The 13,651-nt window shown below is 32.9% G+C and overlaps 2 protein-coding genes across 6 annotated transcripts; both read left to right on the forward strand.

The window, feature by feature from the left end:
- The first annotated feature begins 1,339 nt into the window (after positions 1–1,339).
- Positions 1,340–2,437, forward strand: LOC107962373 (histidine-containing phosphotransfer protein 4). 3 transcript variants are annotated; one of them, XM_041096142.1, is made up of 6 exons: positions 1,340–1,445; positions 1,578–1,672; positions 1,747–1,815; positions 1,894–1,965; positions 2,051–2,123; positions 2,229–2,437. In XM_041096142.1, the coding sequence occupies exons 1-6, from the start codon at positions 1,386–1,388 to the stop codon at positions 2,262–2,264; spliced, it is 405 nt and encodes a 134-aa protein (XP_040952076.1). In that variant the 5' UTR covers positions 1,340–1,385; the 3' UTR covers positions 2,265–2,437. The 3 variants fall into 3 exon arrangements, with proteins under 3 accessions (XP_040952076.1, XP_016754218.1, XP_016754219.1); XM_016898729.2 differs by having other exon boundaries at positions 1,352–1,445; positions 1,542–1,672; XM_016898730.2 differs by having other exon boundaries at positions 1,358–1,445; positions 1,529–1,672.
- Positions 2,438–9,366: 6,929 nt separating this feature from the next.
- On the forward strand, positions 9,367–13,651 carry LOC107962374 (uncharacterized). 3 transcript variants are annotated; one of them, XM_041096138.1, is made up of 10 exons: positions 9,388–9,563; positions 9,762–9,895; positions 9,982–10,039; positions 10,162–10,296; positions 10,371–10,973; positions 11,043–11,186; positions 11,255–11,383; positions 12,195–12,236; positions 12,971–13,387; positions 13,467–13,651. In XM_041096138.1, the coding sequence occupies exons 1-10, from the start codon at positions 9,507–9,509 to the stop codon at positions 13,503–13,505; spliced, it is 1,758 nt and encodes a 585-aa protein (XP_040952072.1). In that variant the 5' UTR covers positions 9,388–9,506; the 3' UTR covers positions 13,506–13,651. The 3 variants fall into 3 exon arrangements, with proteins under 3 accessions (XP_016754220.2, XP_040952072.1, XP_040952071.1); XM_016898731.2 differs by having other exon boundaries at positions 9,367–9,563; positions 12,971–13,651; XM_041096137.1 differs by having other exon boundaries at positions 9,392–9,563; positions 9,762–9,884; positions 12,971–13,651.

The following is a 13,651-nucleotide window of genomic DNA, read 5'->3' on the forward strand; positions in this document are numbered from 1 at the left end:
AGAGTAAAACTCCTAACTACTTTCATATTTGATTCGCCATGCTAAGCTCTCCGAAACATCCCAAGATAACCCAAAAACCCTACCATATATAGGGGTTACTTCCACTTCTATTTTAGTGAAGTAGTATTATGAGAAGCATTTTCCACAAGATGAGAGTTGTTCTTGTTCCAGATGTGAGTTGCTCTCAATATTGTTGTTTTTAATGTAGAGGCTTTTCTTCACTTTTGGAAAAACACAATTGTTCTAAATAGAAGTTGTTCCAAAAAATAATTGTTCTAAACATAGTTGTTCTTGAAACACTATTATTCTAAACAAGAGTTGTTCTGAACTTGAGTTGCTCTCAACAAGAGCCATTCTCAAATGATAGCTACATTGGATGACAACTATTCTAACCTAAAACCTTATTCTAAACATAACTGTTCCGAATGTAGCCATTTTCAAACAACTGTTGATATGAACAAAAACTATTTAGGATAATTATTGTTCTTTTGAAACAGATAACAAGTGAAAGAACGTTTGCTACTTGTTTCAAGCTTTGTAACACAATTTCCCAAAACAATAGCTAAAACCAAGTATCTACATTGGGTAAAAGGTAAAAATTTTGTTTTAAAAGGACTTAAATTGAATAATTGATAATAGGAACGGACCAAAAGAAATTCCATTAATCAAGGGGGTCAAGGCCTTTGCTTATCCCCTAGTAATACCATAAGATATATGATGATACTGAAACAACAAAAGATAAATAATTTTATTCGACATTAATAGTTAATTTGTGGATATAATATTAGAAATAAAGTTTTAGATTCTCTATTGGACAGAGGGGCGAATCCAATAATTTCTTTAAGGGAGTTAGAATTGAATTATAAATTGTTCCGAATGTAATTGTATCATGTATTATTTCTAGTTTTATCATTTTTAAGGGACTAAATATACTTTTTTTCATTTTGGGAGAAAAGTGTAATTTTATTATATATTAACTTATAATTTGATCATTTATAAGAGGACTAACTTGCATTTTTTTTTCATTTTAGAGGGCCAAGGCCCCTTCCCGCGAGCATAATGTACTTTAGTGCACTCGAACCCACGTCCTCTTGCATTGAGGATAATACCCATACTAACTGAGTTAAGACTCAATCGACTATTATGATAACAATTTTAGATAGTAACGGAAGACATATATAGTAAATTTTCAAATCTAGTTCATTAATTCCAAAATCTTCAAAGTAGATACGGAAAATCTAAAGTAATAATTTTTTTTAAAACATTTATGTTTCATTTTTAAACATCTGTAAACATTTTATGGGTATATATAGTTAGGTCTAGGTAGCCATTGTTGAATAACCAAGTAGCTTAAAAATCAAAACTCACTAGTTCTGATTTCTTCAATGGAAAGTAAACATGTTCATCAACAAATCGCTGCAATGAGACAATCCTTCTTTGATGAGGTTTGATTTACTCTTTACATCAAAACATGCATTCATGCATCTATATTTGACAAAATTAAGGATGTTCTTATGTTAAATGTCAGACTATTAATTCAGGAGGTCTTAGATGAATTTTTTTCTCAATTGGAGCAGCTAGAGGATCAAAATAACCCCAACTTTGTAGAAGAGGTGTTTACCATGTACTTCAGAGACTCCACCACACTACTAGAAACTGTTGAACAAGCAGTGTAAGTATACATTGATTAAGATGATGACATGAATAATACTAAGAGTGCTAATCTTGAAAAAATAATTTATGAAGGAAAACTATCTCTATTACCTTAGCTAAAATGGACAAAATCCTTCATCAACTCAAGGGCAGCAGTGCCAGGTAAATTCTAAGAATCTCTATACAAGATAAAAGCCTATCAATGTTGGTCTAATGGAGAACTGTCATTTCTAATTGAAGTGTCGGTGCTAAAAAAGTTCTAAATGAGATCAACAAGACAAGACAAGTTCTGGAGAAAGGAAACCTAGAAGGGTAATCTTCTCTACTTACATCTATAATATATGTATATATGATTTGAAATGAATGTGATGACATGCATGCATGCATGCATATGTAGGACAAAAGCTGGCATTTGGGAGATGCGAAAGGAGTATGAAAGTCTCAAAGCCAAGCTAGAACCCTACTTTCAGGTTTATCTAGTTCGACCATTGTTAGACCATAAATAATTCACTTTTTTTTTGTTTCTTTTCCCATGCACAACTCTCCCATTGTTTTTATTTATTGATGACAAGCAGCTGAAGCAAGCAAACTCAGTGCCCCAAGAGAAGTGATCATATGGTAGAGCTGAAATAGAAGATGGCATTCCCTGCAAATCCACCATAATATCTTATATTGTGTTTAGTCTATGAGTTATCACAGTCAATGTTCTTTCAACCATGTTTCGATTAAATTACAGCAAGAGTGTTAATTGCTTCATATAAAAAAAGGATTCTCAGGTTTTGAATTATAGGCCATTTAATGGCTATTGATTCTTTATTTTTGGCCTCTTTCTAATTAAACTCTTCTTTTTCTACATTATTTTCTTGATCTGTAAGAATATAGAATGATATTTGTAAGTAAAAGTAAACAGTGTTACAAGCAGTGTCAACTATTTCTGGTAACAATGAAGAATAAAGATGAACACATACGATAATAGTATTATACATTATATATATATATGTCCATAATTGAAGATTTTTGTTATAATAAGCGTCGATAATGGCGGTAGAACGGTTGTAAAGAAAAGAAAAAAACACAGATACAGATTTTACGTGGAAACTCTTTGGGGGAAAAAACTACGGGCAGAGGAGGAAAAAATTCACTAATGTTGAAAAACGAATTATACAAGAGAGTTTCGACTACAGTTGAAAAACTCTGTTCTAATTAAATAAAAGAAGAATAGTTCTTTACGGATTCAACTTGTGATGTATGGTTCGTACTGTTGGGGCTAAACTCTAGTTTTAATTTATTTCTTCAAGTGACAGGACACACAATCTCTAACAATTTTAATTCAACACTGATGACTTGCAATTTTTTTTTTTAATTTATAACCAGGTGAGGCAAGCAAAGTATGTGCCCCAAGAGAAGTAATCATGCTAGAGCTAAAAACAGAGGGTGGCATTTTGTGGCAATCCCTACAAATCCATCATTTTAATGTTATATAATATTTATGCATTTACAATAACCAAAGGATTAATAAAAATGAGCGAGAAGGTTTTGTTGATCTGTTGAAGTTTTTATATTTGTCTATGTTGAAGTTTTTTTAAGATGGATGATGGTCATTTTTGCTTCACATGTCCCTATCTTTTCTATTATACTTTTAAGGCTAAAGGATATTATAACATTATACTTTTAAGGCTAAAGGATATATAAGGAACTGTTATAGTTGTGACTCAACTTCTTATTAAAATAAAATATAAGTTGCAAGATAGGGGGATTCATGATTTTGTACAGCACAGGCTACACAAGAAGAACTCGTATAGGTGTTTCAACCTTACTGTATATTATTTCTATTAGATGTTGATTAGAATAATGTTTTCTAAACCTATAAATAGATACAGTCTATACTTCTTATATTCATTCGAATTCGACATAGTAAATTTTCTTCTCCTTTACTCGTGGTTTTCTTTGAAAGGGTTTCCACGTAAAATTTGTGTGTTCTGTTTTTCTTTCCTTTCTTTGCGATACATTGTCATTATCGACATTCTATTTTAACAGGAATCCCCAACTTTTCCAAAGAAATCAGTTAAGCACTTGAAAGAAAAAAAAGTCCAATTGAACCCTCAAATGTTAAAATTTCCATCAATTAAACCCTTTAACTATTAACTTTAACAATTGACCGTTAAAGAACAATTGTCATTTTACTCTTTTCTTTTCTTTTTTGGGTGGGGGTCTTTGTCGCCATGTGGTACACCAAAATCGTATCATGTGGCGAAAACTAGTATTTTCTATTTAAAAGCATAAAAAGTTATAGAAAATATATATTATACATTATAAAAATATTTAAAAATTTAGAAAAAGATTATTTGTTCAATTAGGAACTATTATTTTAGTGCAAAAATTGTAAGTAAACTAAATTGTTTTCTTCAATTTACATCTAAGCATTCAGGGGAAAGTTTTAGAGGGAGAGTGATCCTTTTCGAAGTATAAGAGGGAGGTTTGCGACATGGAAAGTGAGTTGAACTCAAATCACAACTTATATTTGTTGATTATATAGTGGATTACTTATAGGTGAAGAATTTTTTGAACCAATTACAAAGTGCATCATCTTAAGCAGAAGTTACCATAGTTCAAGCTTAAATTACTATGAACTCCAAGTTATTGCATGAGGAGTTGTCTGAGTTACTGCTAGAAAAAGAAGTTGAATTCACTATAGAGTTATTACCTGGAACTGCTCCAATCTCAATTGCCCCATATAGAATGGCTCCAACCAAGCTAAAAGAATTAAAAGTACACTTGCAAGAGTTAATTGATAGAGGTTTTATACGGCCGAGTGTGTCACCTTAGAGTGCACCAGTACTATTCGTGAAAAAGAAAAAAAGGGGTTGATGAGGTTGTGTATTGACTACCAACAACTAAATAAGTCACTATAAAGAATAAATATTCACTGCCTTGTATAGACAATTTATTCGATCAGTTGAAAGGAACCACAATATTTTCGAAGATAGACCTCCGATCTAGCCACTATCAGTTGTGAGTTAAAGATGTTGTCGTGTCAAAATTGCATTCAGAATCCATTATGGACATTACGAGTTTCTGGTTATGCCTTTTAGATTAACCAATGTCCTTGCAGCGTTTATGGACTTAATGAATCGAGTTTTTAAGCCACATCTTGACATATTTGTAGTTGTATTCATTGATGATATTTTGCTCTATTCCTAGAACAAGTCCGAGCATGATCAACACTTGAAAATTGTATTACAGACTTTACATGAGAAGCAATTATACACAAAGTTCAGTAAATGCGAGTTTTGGCTTAGAGAAGTTGGATTTCTTGATCATGTGATTTCAATAGAAGGCATACGGGTTGATGGATTTCTTAATCATGTGATTTCAACAGAAGGCATACGGGTTGATCCGAGCAAGATATTTGCAATTCTGAATTGGAAGCCTTCGATAAATGTTTCTAAGGTATGCAATTTTTTGGGTTTAGCTAGGTATTATCGACTTTTCATTAAGAACTTTTTGATACTAGTATTATCGATGACGAAACTATTACAGAAAGATGTCAGTTTTGTTTGGTCAGAAAAATGTCAGTGAAGTTTTGAACAGTTGAAAACCATGTTGACAAAGGCACCAGTGTTGACTCAACTAGAATCTGGGAAAGATCAATTTGTTGTTTATAGTTATGCTTCATTGAATGGTTTGGGTTGCATTCAAATGCAAAACGAAAAAATTATAGCTTATGCTTCCTGATATCTTAAACCACACGAGAGAAATTACCCGACATATGATTTAGAACTGGTCACAGTTGTATTCACTTTGAAGATTTGGCGACATTATCTGTATGACGAGAAATGTCATGTTTTTACTGACCACAAAAGTTTGAAGTATTTAATGACTTAGAAATAACTAAACTTGTGGCAACGAAGATGACTTCTTCTCCCAGTCGAACTCTGATTACTTTAAGAATATTTTAGTCGTTTTAGCCCTTTAAACTTAGGCTATTTAAAAGGGCCTTGTATCCCTATTTCGATAAGACTTTTCTTTTGGGGACGACGAGATATAGTTGCAGATGAGTTTTAATGAGAATTTTCGTGTCAACTATGAAGAAAATTTTGTACCCTTTTTGAGATAACTCTATAAGAGTTAGAGTTTTGTTTTTAAGGTTTGGACTTATACATTTAGTACATTTAGATTTATTTTTTCCATATTGTACTATCGTTTGTTTACTTATTTAGTGAAAAATCGAAGCCTCCTTTGCATGTGGTTTTTATCCTCTTTGGAGGAATTTTTCACGTAAAATTTGTGTTCAATCTTTTTTACATTTTCTATTTTACTGTTTATATGAGTCGATCTCCAATAAATTAGTATCAGAGCAAGGGTTTTCGCAATTGACCCGTTCAAGGATGACGACGTGACGTCGTGACGAGCATGCATTAGATGTCATGACGACGCAACGTATTCCTCGAGTAATACAGTCGTGTTTTGACAGCCAAGCAAGACTTCTTTTCACAGTCGAACTCTGATTACTTTAGGGATATTTTAGTCGTCTTAGCTCTTTAAACTTAGCCTATTTAAATGGCCTTTAAACTTTAAATTTTTTATAGGATTTAAATAATACATTTTTTTGTTATAACTTTATAAAATACACATAAATTATTTTTTATAACATAACTTTTTAAAGATTTATAATATTTAACATTAGAAATTTTTTTAACATAATCATCCCAAACACTCATTACATGTCCATGATTATAATATAATTTTCACAACATAAACTTGTATACTTTTTAAAAAAAAGTTAAATCATGTATGAGTGTTCGGAAAACCATAAGGTAATTGGATTTGGGTGTAATTACCTATGTAATTACTCCAATTTTTATCCTCCCCCTAAGAATTGGAAAGTGTAATGGGGTGCTTCAATTACACTCAATTCAGTGGGATCTACCAATTACAATGTTATCCAAACATGTCACCATACGTAATTATAAGCAATTACACTCAAATTCAATTACTAGGTGGCTTTTCGAACACCTAAGTTTATATAATTTTTTATAATTAAGCTCTAGACTATTTGGACTTTGAACCCAAATATTATAAGGTAATCCTAATTACACAAATAGAAAAAGTTTTCTTGCACCATATCGTGGGGTGTGATATCATTTTAGAGAATGGTGCCAGATATAAATACCATAGATAGCTGACGAACTCTTTAATTTAATAGATCCAAGGCTTTGAAATATGATTTTGAAATGTGATTGAGAAAATATTTGTTGTTCTAAAAAATATTTCTTATATGAACAACATCACATTAGTATAACATAAAAAAAAAGGTTAGAGCGTAATAGCATGTTGCATATTTTATAACTTTAACCAATGGTGGAATTGAGATAACTCATACTTCGTAGAGTACATGGAAGAAGAAGATCTTGATAACTCATAATTCAGTCAAAGATCAACAGATTATGATAAAAAGCATATATTAAATATTGAAGAGGGAATAACTCAACATATATGCATTAGAACAATTAGATAAATTTACATATAATATTTATTTTTCTTGCTATTTTTGTTAGTAATCGTGTTATCAACTACTTTTTTATGCTAACATAATACATATGATGATTTGGTTTTAATTTGTGTTACTTGTTTATAAATTATTTTTATCATAATAATAATTTCTATAGTAATTAATATATTTTTAAATAAAAATATAAATTATGTAACTGCGTAATTAAAAAATTGCACTATCAAACATGGCATAAGGAATTACAATATGTAATTTAACCATATATTAGCATATAATTTAATAATTTATTACAAGACTAAATTGCAACTTTTCATTTTGGGGCCAAGGTTCTGTCTTAGATTCACATTTGTATATGGATTATTATTATTTGATGCAATGATGGTAGCATAGGCGAAGTTAGAAAATTGTTTAGAGGGCCGAAATTAAATTGTAATTTTTATGATAGTAAAAATACAATTTCATCATTTTAATAGCCTATATATTTATAAATTTTAAAGAATTAAATCAATATTTTTATCAATTTTAAGGAGAAAAGAAAAAAGCTCAAGGGTCATCCGTCGTCGCAACTTTAGGAAGTTTCTCGTCATGATGTTATCGTCTAATCGACCGACCCACAAATAAGTTACAAAGAAGCTTTCTACAATTTTTAAGTAATTTTTAATTAAATTATGCACGTGTGCGAAAATTCGTTACGCAAGTGCACGTGTCTAATCAAGTAATAAATTGATAAGAAAATATCGTTCCTACAAGGATCAAATTCTAAGTTGTTATGTACCAACTATTCAGTTTTATCTAATCGAATCAAGAAAATAAATTTTAATTGCTAATAAAACTAAATTAAGCAAATTAAAGAGATTTTATTAAACTAAAACAATAAAAATTACTAAGTTTCTCAATCAATTTTATGATCTTGGAACTATAACTTCGCCTATTTTAGTTAATCAATTATCTCTTGCTCAATTGTTCAACTTATGTAATTACTAAACTAAGATTCAATGGTATTAACTAGATCCTTACAGTATTTAGTTAAGTTAATCCATTTTCCCCACTAACTATATTCTTTTGTTAAGCAAGTTGAGTGAAGTCAGTACAATCAAACCCGTAATTGGGTTGATTAGGGCATCAGGTATATTCCTACCCTAACTGCAAATCAACTTGTTTGTTGGCACTACTAAAGTTAATCTTAATCTATTCAGTCAAGATATCAACCTTAATTTTCTCTTCCAAGACACATCAAGATTATCAGATTAGTGCAACTTGGTGATAATAAAAGCAGACTAAATAAGCACTTGAGTGAATAAATACTTAATATAAATCAAAATAATTGAAGAGAAAATAATTAATTAACTAAAAAATAGGATTCATCATCATTTCAAGAAAAGAGAGTTTAGTTCATGTTAATTTGAGAAAACAACACAAGAAGAAATTCAAAACAAACTTGCATTGATAAAAAGTAAAAAAGAAATAATCTAGAGAGAAAATATTTACTGAATTGATACCGAGTGCTCCAGATCTCTTTTTCTTCTCGTCTTTGCAACCTTGAAGTTTCCCTTAGCATGAGAGAATTGTTTCTTAGCCTCCAAGTTGATCCTTTTACTCTTTTCCCCTCTTGTCCTCTTAAATCATGTCACCCATTATTTGTAGTTTTTTAATCGTTCTGCTCCACCGAATGTAGAATTGTAGTGGAGTGGATTGCTTTCTGTTTGGAAATTTTGAATTGAAGATTATGCTCCACCACATAGAAATTCAATGGAACGAAAGGTTTCTCTTCATTACTTTTTTACTCTATGCTCTAAATCTTTTATTCCTTATTCGAAACCTACAATGTAGAGAGGAAAATAGAAATTAAATCTAAACTAACTCTAAGAATGATAAAAATCAAATAAAAAAATTAATCTGAAAAACTATAAAATGCACTAAAAATTAATCTAAATGCTAAAAATTATACTAAAACAACTCTAAATATGAGAGTTATCAATACAAATCCATGAACTCTTCTTGCACTCTTCTTAAATTTAAAATTTAGTCTCTCTACTTTTATTTTTAGGAATTTAACCCTTCTATTTTGAAATATAAAAAGCAGATGGAATAAATTTCTAGAAATAAAAATAGAGGAACTAAATTCTAAATGTAGGAAAAGAATAGGGACTATAAGCAGATTTTAACCTATATATTTGCAAGCGGTGAAAATTAAAGAACTTATTTTAAAAATTAGGAAGAAAGAAAGAAAAAATTGCAAGCTCCATTTTTGTCCTTTAGAATTGTAAAAAAATAAAAAAGGAAAACAAAAGGAAGACGACCGGAAAGTGAAGGTGCAGTGTGGGAAAAAGGATTAAAAGCCATGAGCCTAACTGATCCACCCCAAGTTGTGGATTGTTCTATAATCCCAGTATTTCAGGTGAGTTTTTTTTTTATTTTCAGGTGAATCATTGAAGGATTATTAGTTCACTCTGTTTCTTTGGAAAAAAAAAGAGCCTTTAAATTTTGATATGGGTTTTTTATTTTACATTTTCATTTTCATTGATTGAAAGAACAAATTCATATACTTTCTGGGTTATTTGCTGCGATTTCCTTTGCATACCAACGTTTGTTTTAGGTCCCAAATGAAGGGGATGTATCAAGCTTAGATGTAAATGATGAAGAGAATGTTGTGTCAGAAGAGAAGAGGAGAAAGAAGAAAAAGAAGCAAGTTTCTGCTCCTCGTCCTGCATGTTCTTGGGTATATTTTAGGTAGAATTTGGTTCATTTAATGCAGAATTTCGTGATAGTTTTCGGGTTATTTTGAGTGTACTAATTTGTCAATTTGTATGTGTTAGCCGGGAATTTATCAAGGAGTATAGTGCTTCTCATCCTGAATCTTCAGGCCTTAAAGCTGTGAGTATTTTGGTCCTCATGAAATCAGTATACAGTGGCTCTGATTCTATAGAATGATTTGCAACACGATAAGTAGATTAATATTTTTTTTTCTTTTTCGCGATTTATTTTCTTAATGCTAGGCTACAAAGGCTGCATCGGATGCTTGGAAATTAATGAGCATTGAGGAGAAAGAAAAGTACACTCGACGTGCTCGTGAAGTGTGGGATAATTACTTGAGCACAACTCCGGCTCGTATCCCTAAACCGAGGAAGCAGGTAGCATTTTACTTGTGGTGATTTTGTTGTTTTCTTATTGTTCATCCAACAAGTTTTGTTGTTATGTAATGCAGACTAAACTTGTCACGAGATGCTCTCCTGGCCGCTTATTCAATGTGTTACAGCGCCTGTCATCTGAGCAAAAGGATGCAGTGAAGAGCATGGGATTTGGTAGCCTACTTGGTTTGAGATGCCGCACCCTACGTCGTAGTTTATGTCTTTGGTTGTTGGAGAGGTTTAACACTACACGGTGCAGTTTGGAGATATGTGGGGAGTGCATTCCTTTATCCCCGAGAGATGTAGAGCATGTAATGGGGCTAGCAGCTTGTGGGAAGGATGTGGTGAATTCAGGTCCTGATGACTTGATTGCTGACTTGCGTTACATTTATAATGCTACTAATCGTGGGATTTCAGTGCGACTTCTTGAAGAACGGTTGGCTGCTCCAGAAGCAGGAGACGATTTTAAGAGATCTTTTATCCTTTACGCATTGGGTACACTTTTATCCCCAACAGCAAGATTAGATGTTAGTCCATCGTTCCTCCACTTCTTAATTAATATGGATGCTGTGCACCAGTATAATTGGGGAAAGTTCTTGCTTGATCGGCTTGTCCGAGAGGTATCTCGCTTTCGTCAAGGGAAGCAGCGAGCTGTTGGTGGATGTCTTCTTTTTCTCCAGGTTGGCATAGAACTCTCTCACTTTAGTTCTATAAAGATTAATCATCGCTAAACCTGTTTTGCTTCTCAGCTGTTCTATTATGAGAGCATATCAATTGAGGGAGCTGGGTCTTCTGCACCTGTTGTCATTCCGTGTTTATCTTCATGGGGAGAGGAAGAGATCACTGAAAGAGAAAAGCGAGAAAGAGAACTTGGTGGTTATGGGTGTGGAGAGGTAAAATCACGTTCCCTATACATCATACATGCAATTTCTATGAAATAATTGAGTCTCCTGCTCGGCAGGTGATTAGCAGGGAGGGCTGTCATGATATGGAATCACTAGAATATAGAATCCAAGTGGAAGGCCTATCGGGTGGAAAAATGAGCATGGGAGTTGAGCACAATCCCGTCTTTGAGCAGGAGAGGACTCAGGTATTTTGTGATAAGTATTTAATGTACGGATAAGTTTCATAAATGTTTTTAAGAACTTTCTCCGGGTTTTGTTTAGAAAAGTAAAGTTCATGGATAATTAAGATGTGATATGAATTCATTCTTCTTGGATAATGCTGTAAATCTTGCATAATGAAGAATAGATAGAAAGATACGGTTGATATGGTGGTAGATATCAAATGATTAGAGTTGAAGCCCGAATTTGTTGATTTTTACATGTAAGTTCATTGAATTATTTTGGCATTTCTTGGTGGTATTTTATTTTGAGAAATGATTTTTTTTTATTTAGGCTAAAATATTCTACCAAAGGTTCGGGATAGTAAACTGCACCGTAAGGCCTTTGCTTTACAGTATATGCTGTTTTGAATTGATGGGATCCTTTATTACTATCTTTATGAGGTTATGTTATATGTTATACCTTGTAGGGTCATATAACCGATACGTAAGTCTCAAGAATCTATCTTGAAAAGTAATTTTCCAAGCACTTTGTCAAAATGCTTCTTAATTACAAATTCTCTTTTTGTTACACCCTCAAAGCTCGAGTCTTTCATAAGCTCAAGTATGGTGAGATGACCTTTGTAATAGAACCTAGGAGGTTAGCCTGCAAACTGTTTATTAGCTAAGAGCCTAAGGCAACCAACTTAAAAGCAATTCTTAGCGTAAGTAAATGCTTAAGGATTAAAATTGATGACTTATATGTGATGTTTAGCATGCATTGAGATGAAAGGTCTTAATCTTTTTACAATTAAAAATTTTCTTGGGCTAAGTTTTATTCTGTTTCTCAATTTTGTAGGCTGACGAAGAACAAATGAACGAGGATTTTAGCATGGAGGAGGTAATAGTTCTTCCTATAAAGCAGCCACACAATGGTGCTTCCTTTGTTTATTTTTTTGGCTCATTTTTCACTTCAACCGTTTCTGCATCTTGTCATTTATTGTTCATCGTTGATTCTATAGTTCCATGAAAAGACTCGAAATTTTCTGCTCCCAAAATGTATATTGCACCGCATTCGTTACAGTTTCATATAGCATTCAAATGTGACAAAATTTGCTTCTTTGTTCTCCTTTATCTCTTCCCCTCTCAAAATTGGTGAAATTGATTTTGTTGTTAAAAATGGAGGATATAAGAGTTAAGCGGAAGCATGAGGCCAGTGACCGGCCCCGTGTCACCATGAGTATCAGAATTTGTTTGTCACCCCCATGTTACATTAAGTATCAAATTTTGGTCATTACCTTGCGCCCGTTTATATCAAATTTAGTGTCCTCTTTTGGCAACCACAAACCCCTCAAAGCAGTCACCCTAGGTGCACTTTCCTCGCCTAGAACCAGAGCTTTCTCCCATAAGAGAGTTCTTTAACCCTCACAGTACCAATTTTTATGTAAGTGTATGCTGTGGTGACAACCAAATCCACATACATAGGGTCATTGCATTAAACATGTTTCAAATGTTCCATTTGGATTAAACTTACTGGTAATCATTCGGTCCTTCTATGAAGTAGAAGTTATGAGCTTTCTGGTTTTCAAGAAACTCCTGACATGTTTGGAACTTTGTTACTCATCATTTCTGCAGATATGTGTGGTGAATTTTCCGAAGAGTAAGGGCATCATGTGTGGAGACATGGAGGAAATTGTTGAACCAGATGGAAGACCATGCTGCAACAAAGAATATGGTTGCAGTAAAACTGTAGATTATACAAGGAAAAATGATCACGAAGAAAAATGCACACATGCACCATGCGCATGCCCACTTCCAGCTTGCAATTTTGTCGGCTCGTCTGAACAATTGTCACTACACTTCAGTAGCAAACATTGGGATTCCGGAAGGCGTTTTCGGTACAACACCCCATTGTCCGTCTCGTTGGGGATGAACGAACAATTCCTTGTTCTCCAAGCCGAAGAGGACGGTATTCTCTTCCTCCTCAACAAGAGCGTCGAAAACATTGGGAATATAGCCATGATAACTTGTATTGCCCCAAGCTCATCAAAGGTATATTATTTGTATGATCTTGTATCTGGTAAAGGAATGAGCTCTCTTAGGTTAAAATCGTTGACCCTGAATTTTCCAGGACGAGTCGAGGGTTTTCCACCTATGGACTTTCTTCTAATCCCTTTCCGATTCCTCGGTCCTTCGGGGGAGATCAATTTAGAAGTTTGCATATGGAACTCCACAGAACTTGGTTCAGATTGCCCTTGATAAATATAAAATTGCATATTATTATATGATTCATCAGCGAGAAAGTTGGATTTGTGA

Source organism: Gossypium hirsutum, chromosome D06 (genome assembly GCF_007990345.1).
Source record: "Gossypium hirsutum isolate 1008001.06 chromosome D06, Gossypium_hirsutum_v2.1, whole genome shotgun sequence".
NCBI classification, from domain to species: Eukaryota; Viridiplantae; Streptophyta; class Magnoliopsida; order Malvales; family Malvaceae; genus Gossypium; species Gossypium hirsutum.

Bases quoted from the DNA above. Each gene is read 5' to 3' on its own strand.
- LOC107962373 (XM_016898729.2), top strand. From the start codon at position 1,386: ATGGAAAGTAAACATGTTCATCAACAAATCGCTGCAATGAGACAATCC. The intron at 1,446-1,541 runs GTTTGATTTACT...CTATTAATTCAG, and splicing joins GACAATCCTTCTTTGATGAG to GAGGTCTTAGATGAATTTTT. The intron at 1,816-1,893 runs GTAAATTCTAAG...TTCTAATTGAAG, and splicing joins CTCAAGGGCAGCAGTGCCAG to TGTCGGTGCTAAAAAAGTTC.
- LOC107962374 (XM_016898731.2), top strand. From the start codon at position 9,507: ATGAGCCTAACTGATCCACCCCAAGTTGTGGATTGTTCTATAATCCCA. The intron at 9,896-9,981 runs GTAGAATTTGGT...TGTATGTGTTAG, and splicing joins TGTTCTTGGGTATATTTTAG to CCGGGAATTTATCAAGGAGT. The intron at 12,237-12,970 runs GTAATAGTTCTT...TCATTTCTGCAG, and splicing joins AGGATTTTAGCATGGAGGAG to ATATGTGTGGTGAATTTTCC.